The sequence below is a fragment of the Piliocolobus tephrosceles genome, chromosome 1 (genome assembly GCF_002776525.5).
Source record: "Piliocolobus tephrosceles isolate RC106 chromosome 1, ASM277652v3, whole genome shotgun sequence".
In the NCBI taxonomy this organism is placed as follows: Eukaryota; Metazoa; Chordata; class Mammalia; order Primates; family Cercopithecidae; genus Piliocolobus; species Piliocolobus tephrosceles.
In genome coordinates this window covers 143,200,308-143,219,307 of record NC_045434.1, presented here as the reverse complement: position 1 = coordinate 143,219,307, position 19,000 = coordinate 143,200,308, and the positions used below count along the sequence as shown (strand labels likewise).

Below are 19,000 nucleotides of genomic sequence, written 5' to 3'. Positions count from 1 at the left end.
TTTATAATACCGCTTTAAAAATAGTAAATTAAAAGGGAATATTGCAATGTGAACTGCAATATTTCTAAAATTAAAAATAATAAAGGATTCAAATATTCTAATGAGATAGTATAACTTTCACTTCACTGACAGGTAATAGAATAGAATACTTTAGCTTTATTACACTGTTTTTACATTGATAGGCATAAACAATATTATACCTTGACACATTTGTATTTTACTGATTAAATATCCAAAGTCGCAATTTGTGAAATAAATATGGAAATAGTATCTATCTCAGTCTAACCTTAGAAATAGATTTTTTTTTTTTGCTTTTTTTTTCAATTTGTGGGGGTAAATCTTTTTTGTTTCAGAATATTAGAAAAGGAAATAGATTTAGCAAACAGAAGTCTAAGTTGTTTTAGTGGACATTTAAGTTCAGAACAATTCACAAAACGGTAAAATGTGTTTCTTCAATTCTTTATTTTATCTCAATAATTTCTCAGCTAGTTTACAGAAAAAACAAGTTTATTCAAAATACATCTTATTATTTTAACAGTCATTCCCTTTTCACTGTTTGATATTCTGCTGCTTCATTCTCTTATGTTCCACTTTCTGTAACGGAGCTCATTACCAAGGTGGTAGGGGACTAGTTTCAGAGGCAACATGAGTCACAAAAATATCAAGCCAGTGGTTTCCTTCAGGACATTCATATATTTCTTGTGTTAGAAAGAAAATCTTTCCTTGGGTGCAGTGATATCACTCCTGAGAAACCAATTACTTTCCAAATATCTGCAATACTATTTTTGACAGAACCATTTCACGTAGAAAAGCATACTATATCTATATGATACATAATTTTACCTTATTATCTACAGTTCCTATACTGTACACAGAAAAACTGATTTAAAATACCTTTTGTCTAGTAGTTAATAATTGGATAATTTGATGAGTCATTTTTATACATTGGGCATCCACAGCTTGGAATTTTTATTTTTGTGCAGTTGTAATTATCCATCACTCTCTATGTTTACCTTAAACATCCAAAACAACAGGGGACATTTTTGAACAATCTGTAATACTCTTCTTGAATCTAAAAATTAAAAAAAGGAAAGGAAGAAATGTTAATCATAACAATCACTTTTAATTTTTTTCAAATCACAATAAATTGTTATATGTGGTTTTCTAAAGTATTAAAGCTCAGAATATGTTCATTTAAGTTATATTTATATCTCTAATATCAAGGTTCTTTTAAAAGCATATTTTCCTATGAACAGCTAAGCGATTTAGGCAATAAAGGCAGAAGTTATAAATCTATGAGAGTAAGAATTTTCTATCAATTTGGCAACTGATGCTACATGAATATACTAGACTCGACCAAAATAAGAAATTGTTTACCTTTCTAGATAAAACACACAGGAATAAGAAAATGAACATCCCCTGGAAAGCATTGCTGACTGTGAAGAGGTAAGCTGTAACCACTGATGCGTGCACAACATGGAGAACCCCAAAGATCCAGGTGGTGCCGAGAAGGAACAGAAGAGCAAGGGCTCCTCTTGCACAAGACCTATCACATATTAGAAACGCGTCAGTGAAGAAAGCCATGTATAGTTAACACATCTCCCAAATTACTCAAATTATGTGGGAGGTGAGTTTTCACTATAACCAAGAAACCTTTTATAAAGACCCAATAGAATTTCAAAACTGCTAAGTTGTGCTGCAGTTAAGTGGGACAGCTTTTAGGGTATGCTACTGAACCATGGCAGGGGTGTGCTTCCAAAGTCAAATTACTAGTACCAAAACATGGAATTATGTTTAAGAGTAAGCAATTTCCTTAATCTTAAAATACTTTTGTCTGGTGTACTACAGTGTGCATGCTTTGATTTCAAATGTAATGTTGCAGGAATTCCTGAAGGTAAGACATATATCTGTTAGGAAGTATGTTCCCTAAGAAACTCTGAAAAGTATACCATGTGGACTGGGGTCAGCACATATCTATGACATCAAAGGAGGCTCTGCTTTCCTTTCAGGTTTAGAAGAAAAGAATGTGTAGGATATACAAATAGAGTTTTGTTTTGTTTTGTTTTGCTTTTGCAATACAAAAATATGTCAAGATAAATTCATTACAGAATACTGTTTTCTTAAAAATTAAAGAAAAAATACACACACACACTCACTCTTAAATCTTTTCAGCAGAATGCCTGTGACTTTTGGCAAAACAATATTCTATCCTGCTCACTAAGGACACTGCCTTGGAAATGAAGCAACTAATGATTATTCTCTCATTCATTTTTAGTCGAATCATTCTTCGTTGCAGTAGATGTTTTAGCAGTATACCTCAGAAAATGAATCATTTTCAACTTTATTAAAACCAGTACACTACATGAAACCATAACTGGTGAGGACTAAAAGAAAGTAATCGATCAAACATTTACTAAATCCCAACTATAAATCTTGTGCAAGGTATTGAAACTACAGGAGTGTTCCCAAGCAACACAAATAGTACGTTGTTTCCAGTGTTCCCTATAGCATAATTCAGCTCTTCCTGAACAAATCATTTTCAAGGTTTCAATAAATCAGTTTTAAAGCAGGGGGTGGGGTGGAGGGGGTGGGTGTAAAGGAAAAGTCATGACAACATGCAAACTAGGAATAACAAGAAAGAAACAGTTATTAATTTCTGAAAAACATTTTACAAAAGAAAATCACTAAGGCCTTCCTTGCCTTAAAATACAGTCATCATCTTTTCCCTTTCAAAGGGTTGTATGTTTGAAAAAATTGCTTCTTACCACTTAATCTGTAGTAATTGTAGTTTTAATATACATACTAAATGCTATTTTCCAATATGTCTTTTAAGTATGGTAAAGTATGAAATCATTTAAAAATAATTCCCAAAATTATTGAGTTACTAAAGCTTTTAATTACTAAAAAAAAAAAAAAAAAAAAAAAAAAGTGAACTTAAAGACACATTTACCTTATGTTCTCAAAGCAACTAACTTCTGGTTTCAACCCTGCAGTGTGACGAAAAACTTTGTATATGATAACTCCAAAAGCCAAGAGATTAACCTGGAAAAAGAATTAATTTCAAAGAAGAGATAGTTTTCACTTTAAATCAGATACATATAAAGAAAACAAATAGTAAAGATTTCAATAAGATAGGAACTAAAAATCTTGGCATTTATATAGTTCTTTACAATATCACTGAATATTATCAGTACAAGTGTTAGTGAAAGCAACTTGTTTATAAAACTTCTTCAGATGTTATCATCATACCTAACGATTGATGAGAATCATCTGCTGCCACTAATATGATTAATATAAACATTAAGGTAAATTTTGGTTTGGAAAGGTGTATAAACACTAAAGAAATCAAATTTTTGTTCAGTAAATTATATACTGTTTCTTTGAAGAAACGTATTAGTGATAATTCTGTCAACCCTTTAAAAATATAGACTGGAAAAGAAAAATTGAAAGATTGAAAAGAAATAAGAAAACTCAACAAAGCACTCTCAATTTCTACTGTGAGGAAATGTTTGAATGTACTTTCTCTCACATGATTTATCTAGATTCTCTCCTAATACAAATGTTAATATTTCTTTATTTTTTGGATTTAACCTTGGATGCTTTCAAAATGTTAATCAATGAATTAAATGTCTGTTGTTAGGCAAATAAATGTTAATAAACACAGTCTATTATTTATAGTTTGTAATACGAGCTAAATAGAATCGAAGAGTTGTCAACATTTTTATTGTGACTGCATTATGAAAAGTTTCCTCTTATTTTCCTTTTTCTATAGTTTTGAAGACCTACAAGTCATATTTGCAGTGTTAGAAGGCTAAATGAGGGGTATATGTTAAATGTATATATATTCTAATATGAGCATATCAATAATTTAAAATATTAAATATTATAGAAATAGTTGGAAGGCTAATCCCTTATTAAATATATTTTATTAATTCAAGCAGATTTTTCCAAAGACCCTTTGAAATGACAACAGCAAGGTGCAACATCATAATTTTCAGCTAATTCTTCTACTAGCAGTTCAGAAGCTTACAGTTTTCAAACATTTCTTTTTTCTATATTCTAATGAGTTTTATGTATCCTCTCAAAATGAAATTTAGTATATTTTAGTATTACAAACAGCAGTATAAAATAATGGGCCTGAGAATTTCATGTTGTCACTTTTGTATGGAGGGGTCTTTGAGAGGAAATCTCAGAGGAATAAGCGGTCTAGTCTCTTCTTCCTGTTTCCAAATGTCCATTACTTCTAATTATATGAGTAATTAATCCTAATTATAGTAATGCTTCCATACTTTAGCAATTGCAGAGGTGAGATAAATAATATTTAAATTGATTTAGGTGATAGTTCCATCCTCTTTGTATGCTCAAATAATTAACTGAAATGACAATTAAATAATATTTAATTTTGTAAGTAGTGTTTCATACTCACGAAACTGGAATACTTAGTATTTTCTAGATTTCAATAGCTATAGCTTCTTTGTATAAATTTGGAAATAACTCTATTTAATTTTATAAATATATGCACATATATTTATAAATAAGAGTTGTAAAATTTGGTTAGCCTAAATAATATATGCCTAACCATTATTGGTTTGAAAATTTTTAAATAATTTTTATGAGGTGTTTATATTGATCTTGTTATCTCAACAAAGAGTGAGAAGATAAAGTAAATGATAAGAAAAACTGTTCTCTAGATCCACAGATTTTCCACATAATAGTAATTTCCACATACATAGTAATTTATTTAAGTTTCTTAAACTTCTGTTTTCAATAAAACTGACTTTGAAAAATAGCTGCTCATACTAATGGTTTCTCAGAAGTTCACATTCATTTTGGATATGCTCTTCTACATCACATGCTGAACTAGTGAAGAGAGGAAATGGAACATTCCCTGAGGTGATCCAAATCTTGAAAGTACATTTTTTTCTGTAAAAAATGGAAAATGTTTACATACTTATAAAACCCAGGTGCTGCTGGGCAAGTGGGAGACTAATTCTTATTCCATTAGCACATATTTTCCCAAATTTAAGAGAAAACAGATTAAAACATGTTTATCAAAAGGTGTTATAGTTTTATGTTATCCACAAATCAGAAACATACTGATTATATAATCCACATTAATTAATAATAATATAAATATGTGGAACTTTTTATTTTCACTTATGCTAAGAATTTTTTAAAGGGCCTATAAAGTGTCTTGTGCAGTGGCAAGGGCTAGGTACCTATTAATGATTAAAACAGACATGGTCTTTTGTTCTCATAGACTCTATTGAGAAACAGATAGTAAACAAATAATCATACAATCCTTATAAATCTACAAACTGTGATAAATGCTATTAATTCTCACATTAAAACTGTTAGGAGAGACAAAATGGACATGTAAGATTAGAATGAAGGTTTGGGAAGTACCTGTCTTGGGACTTAGTATTTAAACCCAGATTTAATCAGTTATAATACATTGGCAGATCAAATAATGAAGGGACAAAAAGTATTCTATGGAGAAAAACAGCAGAGGAAAATCCTTAAGGCTTGAGGAGCTAAGAAAGTGATATTACTATAAACAATTGATAAAGGTGGCTGAAGTATAGTAAACAAATCGAAGAGTGGCATGTCATGAGTTGGGTGAGGACAGGGACAATTATCACTTAGATTTTATTTGAAATGCAAAGGTTTATTTACTCGTTTGATCAATAATTATTCGTGTATTATAGGCCTTCTTAAAGAACTTATAATATGCTGGAGAAGATGACCAGAAAACAGGCAAGTGCAACAAGATTCAGAAAGCACTATGTAGTTGTTTACTTAGTGTCATGAAATAACCCAGGTGATTGTACCCTAAATAGGGATTTTTAAGCCAGTCTTGAATGACCAGTAGAAGCAAAGGAGGAAAACACAGAGAAATAAATGATCACTGTGAATATCAATCATTGGACCTATCTATGTATTCCCACTTCCTAAGTGTTCAGATCCAATGGTTCATGCCACTCTTCACTTTGTTTAGTATACTCCAGCTGCCTTTATCAATTGTTTATAGGAATGTCACTTTTTTAGCTCCTCAAACCTTCCTATGCTGTTTTTCTCCATAGAATATTTTTTGTCCCTTCATTATTTGATCTACTAATGCATTATAACTGATTAAATCCGGGTTTAAATGCTAAGTCCCAAGACAGGTACTTCCTAAACCTTCATTCTAATGTTACATGTCCATTTTGTCTGTCCTTAGGCTCAATCTAACTCTTCCATTTGGAAGTCTAATAGGCACTGTGAGTTAAAGAAAAGTCAGCTGGGCGCAGTGGCTCATGCCTGCAATCCTAGCACTTTGGGAGGCCAAGGCGGGCGAATCACGAGGTCAGGAGACCGAGATCATCCTAGCTAACATGGTGAAATCCCGTCTCTACTAAAATACAAAAAATTAGCTGGGCGTGGTGGCGGGAGCCTGTAGTCCCAGCTACTTGGGAGGCTGAGGCAGGAGAATGGCGTGAACTCGGGAGGCTGAGCTTGCAGTGAGCCAAGATGGCACCACAGCACTCCAGCCTGGGTGACAGAGTGAGACTCTGTTTCAAAATAAATAAATAAATAAATAAATAAATAAATAAATAAATAAATAAATAAATAAAAAAGGAAAGTCAAAAATCAAACTGCTGTTTTTCCCACAAATAACCTCTCTTTTTCTGCAATCTTCCCCATCTCAAAAAAAGTTATCTTATTCTTCTAAGTCACCAGTGAACTCTTTATTTCTACCTTCAAAACATATTCAGAATATGACCACCAACTACTTACCATTTCCACAGACACTATCCTGAAAAGGGCCACCATTATGCTTCCTCTGCACTACTTCAGAAACCTCCTAATTGATCTCTCTTCTGCCGTCCTTACTTTCCTATAATCTATCTCATCACAGCACTCAACCTGATCTCTCTAAAATGTAAGCCACATCTTTTCCCTGTTCAGAATCCTCCAATGGCTTCCTATGTCATTCAGAGTTAAAGTAAAAGATCGCACAGTGGGTTTTAAGGTCTGAAATTGAGAGGTGACAATGTGCTAGCAGCCCTCGATCTCGGCGCCTCCTCGGCCTTGGCGTCCACTCTGGCGGCACTTGAGGAGCCCTTCAGCCTGCCATGGCACCGTGGGAGCCCCTCTCTGGGCTGGCTGAGGCGGGAGCTGCCTTCCTCTGCTTGTGGGGAGGTGTGGAGCGAGAGGCGGGGGTGGAACCGGGGGCTGCCAGTGGTGCTCGCAGGTCAGTGCAAGTTCCGGCAGGCAAGCGCTCAGCGGGCCCTGCACAGGGAGTGGCCTGCCAGTGTGGCTGGCCCAGGACAGTGAGGGGCTTAGCACCTGGGCCAGCAGCTGCGGAGGTTGCACCGGGTTCCCCAGCAGTGTCGGCCCACAGGTGCTGCACTCAAATTCTCGCCTGATTTAGCTGACTCCCCGCGGGGCAGGGCTTGTGACCGGCAGCCCGCCATGTCTGAGCTCCTCTGCTACCGTGGGCTCCCGCGTGGCCTGAGTCTACTCAACCGGCGAAGTCTCCTGCTCCGTGGCACTCAGTCCCATTGACTGCCGGAGGGCTGAGGAGTGCAGGCCCAGCTCTGCCTGCAGCCCCTGTGCAGGATCTACTAGGTGAAGCCAGTTGGGCTCCTGAGCTGGATGGGGCCTTGGAGAACTTTCCCATCTAGCACTCTGTCTAGCTCAAGGATTGTAAGCACACCAATCAGTACTCTGTCAAAACGGACCAATCAGTTCTCTGTAAAATAGAACAATCAGCTCTCTGTAAAATGGACCAATCAGCAGGATGTAAGTGGGGTCAGATAAGGGAATAAAAGCAGGCTGCCGCGAGCCAGTCAGCAGCAACCCTGTCCCGTCCCCTTCCACACTGTTGAAGCTTTGTTCTTTTGCTCTTTGCAATAAATCTTGCTGCTGCTCACTCTTTGGGTCCATACTGCCTTTATGAGCTGTAACACTCACCCCTAAGGTCTGCAGCTTCATGCCTGACAGCGAGACCACGAACCCACCAGAAGGAAGAAGCTCCAGATACATCTGAATGTCTGAAGGAATAAACTCCGGACACACCATCTTTAAGAACTGTAACACTCACTGCGAGGGTCTGTGGCTTCATTCTTGAAGTCAGCAAGACCAAAAACCCATCAATTCTGGACACAAAATGATTAGATCTCTGCTATACCTCCTCCTCCAAGCATTACTTCTCTATCTTTTGACCACTTCACTCCACTCACAGTGAGTTCGCCATAGTTTTTCCAGTATCCCATGCACCATGCCATAGGGCAGCTGAATTTGTGCACTAAGATATTCCCATGGCTCATTCCCTCACCACTCTGTTTAAATGCCATCTTGCCTACATACTCGGTGCCATGTACTTCTATTAAAAAACCAAAACTCAAATGATAAAATCAGACCTTAGTTTAATTTCATGGAAATGTAGAGAATGACGAGTATTCTTTACTGTTTTGCACAAAGCGAAATTTATATGCCAACACGTTCTTCCCTTGCCTTAGTCATTAAAAAACTGACACTCTCCTTGACCAAGCTCGAGCCAGGTTCCTGTGAGCCCTCTTCACAACTAGGTAAGCCTTGACCTTGGGCTTCAGTGGAAGTCCAGTCTGATCTTGTGGAGTCCAATTTTAGTAAAATTCCTGATAAGTCAGTTTAGAGAGAATCTCCTCACTTCTGATACCTGATCATTCTCAATACCTAGTCAAATTCTTTAGCTCACATCCTTGATATTTGGTCACCCTGGCTTGCCATTCATTAGGAATCCTGTTAAGTCAGTTTAGCAAGAATTCACCTTACCTATGTTGTCTCTTCTCAGTAATTATTCCATTACCCTTAACTGGCACCTTGGCTATAAATCCCGATTTCAGCATTGGGCCAATATACCTCCCCCGACATAGTTTTGACACCTATCACAACAGTCCTGAATAAAGTCTCCCATGCCATTTAACAACAGTCATAACAAGTTTTTACTTTAACTTTGTTTCAGAATACTAACTTTTACCAGAAAAATACTTATCTAAAATTATTTATAATGTTTCTCTTTCATTATTCAAAATTTCCTGAATTATACGATCCAAAGTCATATTACAATATTCAGCAACGTTGGGGTAGATTAAGAAAAATATAGTTTTTCCCAGTTACGCCCTGTTGCCCAGTTACCCCCGATGTCATATTAAAATATTCAGCAAATTTGAGGTAACTGGCAAAACTCATATTTACTCCTTTATATTGTCTGTGCCCTCTCTTTATCCATAAATATATAAGCTACTTTAAATACTTTTTCTAACAGTGTCAAAGCTATAAATAAAGAATCGGTATCACCTAAAGACATCTAAAGGCACGTAAGTTTATGTACTTAGAGGTAGAAATAAAGCTTACACGGTATGGAAAAATATCTTTGGGGAATTTTATAAAATAAGTATGAAGCATTTGAGGTGAGATTAAAAAAAAAGGATACCTCAAAAAAAGATGATAAAGAATTAGAAAGCATTTCTAATAATAAAAAATAATTTTCAGTTAACCCGGAGGTAATGACTTGGAGAATAGATGATAAAAGTCTGCATTTTGGGTTAAGCAGCTAGAAAGATACTATCAGCTTTTGGAGGCCGAGGCGGGCAGATCATGAGGTCAGGAGATCGAGACCATCCTGAAAAGATTTCTCTTACAGCACGTTTAGACCCATGCTTAAATTTTTCATATATGTCCAACAGAATCTGGTTCATTTAAGGATGTGTCATAATTACAACGTCTTTGTTCTTTCAAATAGTTTTATTACCTTTAAGTCAACGGGCCTATGACAGACCTGCTTTTGCCATGTACAATGGATGGGTTTCTATTCACTGGCCTACTGAATAGCTATATACAACAGCTGTTCATTCTCAATCATTATACCACTGCAGAAATGGCTATGTATGTATGTACTTATTTTGAGACAGGGTCTTTGCTCTGTTGCCCAGGCTGGAGTGCAGCAGTGCAATCATAGTCCACTGCAACCTCAACCTCCTGGGCTCAAGCAATCCTCCCACCTCAGCCTCCTAAGTAGCTGGGACCACAGGTGTGCACCACCATACCTGGCTAATTTTTTGGATTTTAAAGTAGAGATGGGGTTTTGCTGTATTGCCCAAGCTGGTCTCAAACTTCTGGGCTCAAGCGATCTGTCCACCTAGGTCTCCCAAAGTGCTGGGAATACAGGCATGAGCCACCATGCTTGGACCTATGTAGTTATTAATTTAAACATCAAAAATTTAAATTATGCTCTATTAATTGTCCATGAGTTAAGTTGGAATCAAAGTAGTACAGGTTTTGTCTTCTGTCTGATTTACTTTTTTTCTTAACCATTCTTAATCATTCTCAATTGGGAAATTGAGATTACCATATTAAGTGCCTTAGTTACAATGCTTATCACAGAGTATCAGAAAATTGGGTGGTGTAAAGCAGAATAATGCACCCCCCCTCCAAAAAAATGTCCACACCCTGATTCTCAGAACCTGTGAATATGGCAAAAGGGATATTACAGATATAATTAATGTTATAAACTTTAAGATAGGGAGGTGATCCTGACTTACCTGGTTGAACCCAATATAATCACATGAGCCTTTGAGGCAGAGGAGATTTGGTGGGAGAGATAAGGCAAAAGTGAAGTGGAGGCAGAGAAATTTAAGCAGGAAAAGACACCAACAGCTGTTGCTGGCTTTGAAGATGAATGAGATCATGAGTCGGGGAAGGTAGGAGGCCTCTGCAGATTGAGTACAAGCCCCGTCTCACAGTCAGCAGGGAAATGGGGCCTTAGTCCCACAACTGCATGGAACTCAATTTGGCCAACAACTTGAATAAAAATGGAAACGAATTCTTCCCCACTCCCTCCAGGGACACTGATATCTTGATTTTAGCCCAGTGAGACTCTAAGCAGAAAAAACCGCTGTGCCATGCTACACCCAGACTTCTAAGCTACAGAACTGTGAGATAATACGTTTGTGTTGTCTTAGGCCACTGAATTGTGGTAATTCGTTATAGCAGCAATAGAAAACTAATATAGGGAGAAATACACGCACATGTACATATATGTGTGTGTAGGTATGATATGATTTGGCTCTGTGCCCCCACCCAAATCTCATGTTGAATTGTAATCTTTAGTGTTGGAGGAGGGGTCTGGTATAGGTGATTGAATCTTGGGGGCGGACTTTCCCCTTTGCTGTCCTTGTGATAGAGTTCTCATGAGATCTGGCTGGCTGAAAGTGTGTAGCACCTCTCCCTTCACTATTTTTCTCTCTCTGATCACCATGTGAAGACGTACTTGCTTCTCTTGCTTCTCTTTCACTTCATGATTGAAAGTTTCCCAGCCATGCTTCCTGTATGGCCTGAGGAACTGGGAGTTAATCAAACCTCTTTTCTTCATAAATTACCCAGTCTCAGGTAGTTCTTTGTAGCGGTGTGAGAATGGGCTAAATACAATGTGTATATGTATATAAATGAAATACCCTATAATTATAGTTTTTATTATCTTTAAATTAATACTTATTTTAAACTTGATTTTAAATCTTAAAAGGTTTAACTTAATATTAAATTGTGTAAGATTTAAAATCCAGCTTAAAACAAATACTAATTTATAGTACCTACCATATTTCTTCTGTAAAATTCTTAACTTTATATGTCCTTCACATAGGATTGCCAGATCTTGTAAATAAAAATATAGGATACCAGTATCTTGGTTCCAAATATTAATATTAATTCCATGCAATATTTGGGGTCATATTTACACTTAAAAATTAATTCATTGTTTATCTAAAATTTAACTACACTTGGCATCCGGCATGTCAACCCTAACTTCATAGCTTTCAAGTTTTGTTCACATCTGATCTTTTTGTAATCTGAGGACATAGGCTTCTTAGTGGAAAACCCCAGTGATGTCACCCTCTTCACACAGGCTGATCTATAATTGTTTGAAAGAGACCTCAAAGGAAGAGGGGCTAAATTTTTAGATGTTCCAACTATTGAGGAAACTGAATATATGTGTATATGTTAAAACTGATAAAATGTCCTAAAAGTATGTAGTCTATGAAAGGGCACATAAAAGGATTGAACCCAGAAAATGATACATTTGGGCTTGGCAGAACTCTTTCTCCTTGGAAACTCCTTGGCACACATGGTACAATTGGGTATGAAAGCAATGGATTGAGCCAGCACCTGATAAACACCTTTTGTTAGTAAAATAATGGTTAGAAATAAAATGTATAATACACAGGTATAAAATGGTATTAGTACATCTGTGAAAATTCACAGCAAGTATGAAACCAGTGTTTGGTCACTTACTGTCAGATTTGTAAAAAAGATAGAATAACGTTCAGCCCCACATACAGCTACATGACACTGTTAGGAGGTGTCTCTCTGCTAACACCATGAGCCTCATCATGTTCAGTACTCACTAGGGTCAGGATTTAGCACACTTGGGAATATCTACAGAGCTAAAAGATATTTCTCTGCTGAGGTTACCAACACTCAGCTCAGCAGAAAGCAGACCTCAGAGAAATGGGAGTGCAGTCTATAATTACGTGAAAAAAAAATAAGTAATATGAAACACATTGAAACATCTGAAACCATAATACATATATTCAAGTGGGCTCTTTATATCACAAAGGAGAAAAATTTTAATAGATCACTCTGGGATAGTAACAGTATCATAAAAATGCAGTGAACTCTTGAGATTTATACTTTAGTAAACAGCAATGTTGTCCTACCAGGCATTGACTGCAGAGGAACCCAATTAGATGAATAATCGCTCAGAGATAATGTGGCATTCTGCATGTACTTAAAAACTACTGTTATACTGAAACTCAAGTAAATGACCACCTCCACACCCCCAAAAATTAAATTTCTGAGTGCTGATATTGAGTGCTTTCTATGTGCCAGACATTGTTCCAAGTCTGTTTTATTTATGAATTTATTTAACCCTCTCACCAACTTTACAGGATAAGCATTCTTTGCCTTAATATTATCACCATTACCATTATTATTTCTGTTTTTGCTCTTATTATTATATTTGTTTCACATTTACGGCAACAGAGGCAGAAAGAGGTCAAATAACTTGTGCAAGGTAATACAATTAGAGGGTAACAGAGCCAACATTCATATCTAGTAGACAGGTTGTAGAATTTATGCTCCTGAGCACTTTACAAAGCTACCAAACTACATATGAAGGAAAATAAAGAGAAGCTAAACTGACATCTACAATTTTAAGAATTTAATTATACAAACATTTATTTACATGTGTAGCTAACAATTATTGCCTTTGAGAAATAGTTAAAGGAGAAGAACAACATATTAGTAAGTATTAATATGGTTAGCTATTTTGCATTAGTGTTCATTCAAATTAGTCATGATACCAGTGATGAAGGCCTTGTTAACAGCCAACAGGATTTAGTGTACTGTGCTAATTATCCTTTACTGGAGACACATGTCCTCACTGTTCTCTGTGGTCAAGGGATTAAAGAAGGTGGTAATTTTTCCTGTTCTGGTTAACAACAAAGCTTTCCATCCTTTAGAGTCCAAATATAACTGTATAATCATTTCATGAGAGTGACTTCCAAAGTGGATTGTCAAAAAAATATCAGCTGGGGTACGTAAAGAACACATTCGAATTCCAACTGATACTTTCCCAAGGAAAAATTAAAATTTAATACTTAAAAATGAATGACACCAGTGTCCTCACTTTTTCCATGTTCTATGGAGTGGAGTCCCATGTCAGATCTGAGCCATTCTGAAGGCGGTATTTCTTCCTCAAGGTGGAGAAGTCCCCCCTCTTTATCTTTCAGCCTACTGCATCATATTGTATACATGCCTGTCAGCACACACTATTTAGTTTTAATAAAGTAATCCTAATGAAATGGACAAATAAGACTCAAGATGTCTCCAAGTGCACTGTGTTAAAATTAATACTATTAAGGAAAATACAAACAAGAAAATGACAAACTAACGTTTTTCTTACTTCTGAAGTGTGTTATTTGCCAGCCAGGCTGCAAGTCTATGTAACAAGTCCATATAAGCCCATCATGGCTAAAATCTGTGAAGATCTAATCAGATTTGATTAAATGGTATTACAAAACTCCAAGTATTAAGACGACAATTCGAAGCACGGATTTAGATCCAGTTTTCAGTCATATTTAAAGTTATGCATATCCATGAAACATTTAGAAGTGTCTAGTAATGTTTTCTACTTAATAGTGGAAGTTTTAAAAAAATCATGTCCTATTGGCCAGGCGCAGTGGCTCACACCTGTAATCCCAGCACTTTGGGAGGCCGAGGAGGGTGGATCACGAGGTCGAGAGATTGAGAGCATCTTGGCCAACATGGTGAAACTCCGTCTCTACTAAAAATATTTGCTGGGCGTGGAGGCACGTGCCTGTAGTCCCAGCTATTCAGGAGGCAGAGGCAGGAGAATTGCTTGAACCTGGGAGGCGGAGGTTGCAGTGAGCCGAGATCATGCCACTGCACTCCAGCCTGGTGACAGAGCGAGACTCCGTCAAAAAAAAAAATAAAATTAAATTAAAAAAAATCATGTGCTATTGAAGAAAATCTCTGTTCTTCATGATAAAATTAACTAAAATAATACATGGAACATAATATAATAACCCATGAAGTAATACATGGAAAACAAACAAAATAATGGCACCAAATTTCAATGTATTCCTTTATATACTCCTTCATTAAAAACTTCTAGAAAGTGCAATAATAAAACATTACTGAAGATTTGAAGAAATAAGTATTAGAACAGAGTACCCAGAGTTGTAGATCTGCTACACCTGATGTGAAAGTACAGATTTAATGTATTTTTGAGGTTTCAGCTCCCTGATAGTCATTTAAACCAAGTATTGAACTTAGATCTATACCTTTGAATTGCTGCATTTAAAGTATAATCAATATTTCATTAAAAAAATGCTAATATTTTAGTGAGAATCATATTGATCTATTTTAAATATTGTTATTTCATCTTTCATTCTTTAAATGTATATTTTAAAGTATGTTTTACAATATACATTATATGCTGTATAAGATAACTTATATAAAATATTAGTAAACTAATAAATGATAGACATTTTCAAGATATAAACATACATTTAGTGAGGTACATACTTTTTACTGATGGGTGTTTAGTCAAAAACGGTTGAAAACCACTTTCTTATATGATATGACAGTTTTAAGAAAGCAACAAATGCACCTTCAAAATAAATGGACTAAATGGACTTTAAAGCCACACTCATAGGTTCAAATTCCAGTTCTCATACTTACAAGAAAGTTAATACATTTAATTATTTGCGTCTTGCTTTCTTTGTGTGTAAAACATGGATAGTATTGGTACTTAGAGGTTGTTTGTGTGTATTAAATTATATAACTAATGTAAAGTACTCCAAAGAGTGCCTAATATTTAAGTTCTCAATAAACATCAATTATTATCAGTAATGGTTATAACACTTATACAGAATTATGGTTCTTCCATATTGTCTTCAAAATTTGAAGTGACCAAAAATACATATAATGTGCATTTATTCAACAACTGGATAATTGGATAATTATTATTTTGTGATACGGTTTCATTGGACCTGTCAATAGCACCTTAAAATACCAGAATTTACATTTGTCAGTCTTTAGTTTTGGGTAACATGTTCTTAATATAGAGGAGGGAAATATTTTCCACTTTCAGGACTTTCTTCTAAAGTGATGTCAGCAAAGTAAGTACTGAAATGGATATAATTCAAGAGTATGTTGAGCATTTATCATTTGTGTGAACAATTCCTCATTTCTGTTGAAACTTCTCTGGGGTAGAACTGTAATTTACAGGTCATAAACCTGGCTACCTTCAAGAAGTTTATAGAAAGAAAGAAAGAACTATATTGGAAAGGGTAACCCACAGAGTACCTGGAATATAAGAAAAATATTCATAATTAATCTGTTATGAAATTCTGGGAATTTTGTGAGAGCAGATAGCTACCTTTTCTTACATTTCTCTAGTATAGAGCTGGGGTTAGCAAACATTTTCTGTAGAGGTCCAGAAAATAACAATTTGAGGTTTTGAGAGCCATATGGCCTTGATCACAACTACTCAACTCTGCCACACCATTAAAGCAGAGAATACATAAACAAACAAATGAGTGTGGCTGTATCCCAATAAAACTATTTACAAAAACAAACCATGCTCTTTGATGACTACTGATCTAGAATCCAAGGTCCACAAGGACAAAGACTGTTTTCTGTTTTATTCAGCGATGTATTCTCAAGGCCTAGAACAGTGTTTGTAGTATACAAGATGCTCAATAATCATTTGTTGAATAAATAAAAGGGTAAAGGATAGACTGTATATTTAAACCCTAGGTATCCTTAATAACCTTTGTAAAGGAGCATTTAGCCATTTAATTTGACTAAACATTTTGAAAAATTACATTTTTATTTTGTCTCACATTTTGCAGATTGTGACATAATAGCATATAATTAGTAACAGAATAGTACATATGAAAATAGAAACCAAGAGATATAGCCAAAATTATCCAAATATAATTATTCTCCAGGAATAACTCTGAGTAGGGAAAAATAATAAAGTTACATCTGTTGATGTGGATAGACACATTGAACAACCTTCAATATTTTGCATCTAACAGAAACTAAAGATTCATGGATTTTATGATATAAATTCATTAATCTAAGACTTGGGCACACTGGTAGGCCGCAACTAAATTGTTAGTCAACAAGTTGGCAGGATATTTCTCTATTAGGAAATAAATCCTCATGTTATAGCTAAATAATTGCTCTATTTAATTATGGCTAAAATCCCATCCTAATACATAATCATTTTAAGCATTAAGATAATATTAGCACTTCATATTTTTAACATGTTTCCGTTAGGAATATTTTAATAGTGGTATTTTTTTTTTCAGTGTTTGAGGGAATAATTTACAAGTCTCAAAAACAGAATCAAAAGGCAGAGAGAACTGGACATTTGTATCCATGAAGAATAAAGTGACCCACATGGGAGTAAGTGAGCTACATGGGCTTATCTTTATCACTGGTTTTTAAGTGTAGATGATTTTAAACCATGGAAAGGAATAAAGGTGAAGGAGAACAACTGCAAGTGAAGAGCATTTACAACAATGTAATTGTTTGTTTGATGTAATGTGACAATGAATACTACACAATTAACTCTTTCTTATTAAGATACAAGCAATGAAAAATATTTCTTGTATATACTTGCAATAGAAAACAAGAACAGAAGTTAGTAAGAATCAAACATTTTAAAGGAAGTTTATAAAACTGTAAGCTTTAAGTTATAAAAACTTTAATATAAATTTATATAAGTTGCTTGCTGAGAAGCTAAAACAGAACTTGCGCAATTAAATTCAAAGGTATATCTAAAATTATTGCCAATTTAAATTTTCATTTAAAAGGCAAAAATAGAAGAGATGTAAGATGTTCCCCAAATTATTAAGAATTGTCCTTTTCTGACTTTTAAAGAATGCTCTAATAATTTGATATTGTTTTTAAACAGTATCTCTGTATCTAGAGTTGATACCATTATCCCCATCTGCATATTAGAAATTCAGGGCATGGAAAGAACCCATTGTTTGTTCTCTTCACTGTCCATATTGCTTTTGAAAACTTCTGACATTGTCTGGCCAGCACTTCATTTCATTCAGTTCAGTGTAAAACCTCAGCATTAAAATTCCTACTGAAAGCATGTCATAGGTAGATAGATTGATATATATAGGTAGATATAGTAATCATTTCTGGAGAAAAAAGTAAATAAAGTAAAAGTGATAGTTTATAATGAATGCTGCACATACTTTTCTGAAAATTTTTTTCAAAATAATCTCATGTGCATGATGATTTATTTCTTTAAATTTCCATTTTAGGGAAGGAAATATCATTTCTGAGTAACCTTTCTTGGTGCATCATTCATTTATTCATTCAACAGTGTTACTTGAGTGAATTCTACATGCTGACCCCTAAAGATAACATACTGGGAGCAAACCCATAAGGTTTTGTTTTCACAGAGCTTACAGTACTCCTTTGAGAAGACAGATATTAATAGCTTATTCACACTAACACATGTGTAATTATAGAATGATAAAAGTTTTCCAAAAGAAAAAAATGGGCTTCTATGAAAGAATTTAACAATGAGATTTATTATGAACTAATGAGTCAAGCAGGACTTTCCTTCGAAAGTGTTGAGTTGATATCTGAAAGACAAATGAGTGGTAACTAGATGGAGGTATGAACAGAAGGAAGTGATAGGGAATGTTTTAGTGCAGAGGTGCTGAGATGGGAAGGCACACAGAACCTGTCAGGACGCGCCAAGCAGCCAGTGTGACTGAATATGGAAAGCTTGTGAAAAAAGAAGCTGAGCAGCAGACAGGGTCTAGAATGTGCACTTCTAGGTAAAGTATCCACATGTCCCTGTTTGCCTGGGCTGGTTGTCATTTTGATCAGATACAATTAGAAGGAATGATTTTTGCATCAAAAAGAATCTTAAATGTTTATTCCTTGGGAAGCCCTGAAACTAGACTGCACAATGTTTCCATATGAGAAAGAGAAATCAAGACCAAACCACGCAGATAGTGCATTCTCTCAAAATTTGTAACTCATATTTTGCAGGGAATATTAAAGGGGAGAGAGGGATATGACATACACTTATAGAGAAGTTTAAGTATCTTCAGCTGTGTAGAACAAGAGCTCTGCAATGGCTAAGACTGATTGAAAGAAAGTCTCCCTCTTGTAGTAGATCAGCTTAGGGAAGGAAATCGTGTTACTTTCAGAGGATGATCAGAAGTCCAAAGATGATCAGAACCTATACTGTGCTCTTGGCTAAGTTTAAGGATTTTATGGATTCTTAGTCAATAGGAGCTTGACGTCTGTTAACTACAAAAGAATGCACATAACTTGCCTTAGTGTAATCAGCCCTTTTCAAACAATTGGTCTACAGCTTCAAAAAGTTCCCCTTCCTGTGTCCAGGTAA

General features: G+C 35.3%; 1 protein-coding gene across 1 annotated transcript in view; it reads right to left on the bottom strand.

The window, feature by feature from the left end:
* Positions 1 to 312: 312 nt before the first annotated feature.
* The window catches only part of ADGRL4 (adhesion G protein-coupled receptor L4), a 116,109-nt gene continuing 97,421 nt past the window's right edge, over positions 313 to 19,000 (bottom strand). The window contains exons 13-15 of the mRNA XM_023208863.2: positions 2,951 to 3,042; positions 1,378 to 1,546; positions 313 to 1,072 (exon numbers count right to left, since the gene is read on the bottom strand). Coding sequence (XP_023064631.1) covers positions 1,010 to 1,072; positions 1,378 to 1,546; positions 2,951 to 3,042 — 324 coding nt within the window. The 3' untranslated portion in view covers positions 313 to 1,009. The remainder of the gene's footprint in view (positions 1,073 to 1,377; positions 1,547 to 2,950; positions 3,043 to 19,000) is intronic.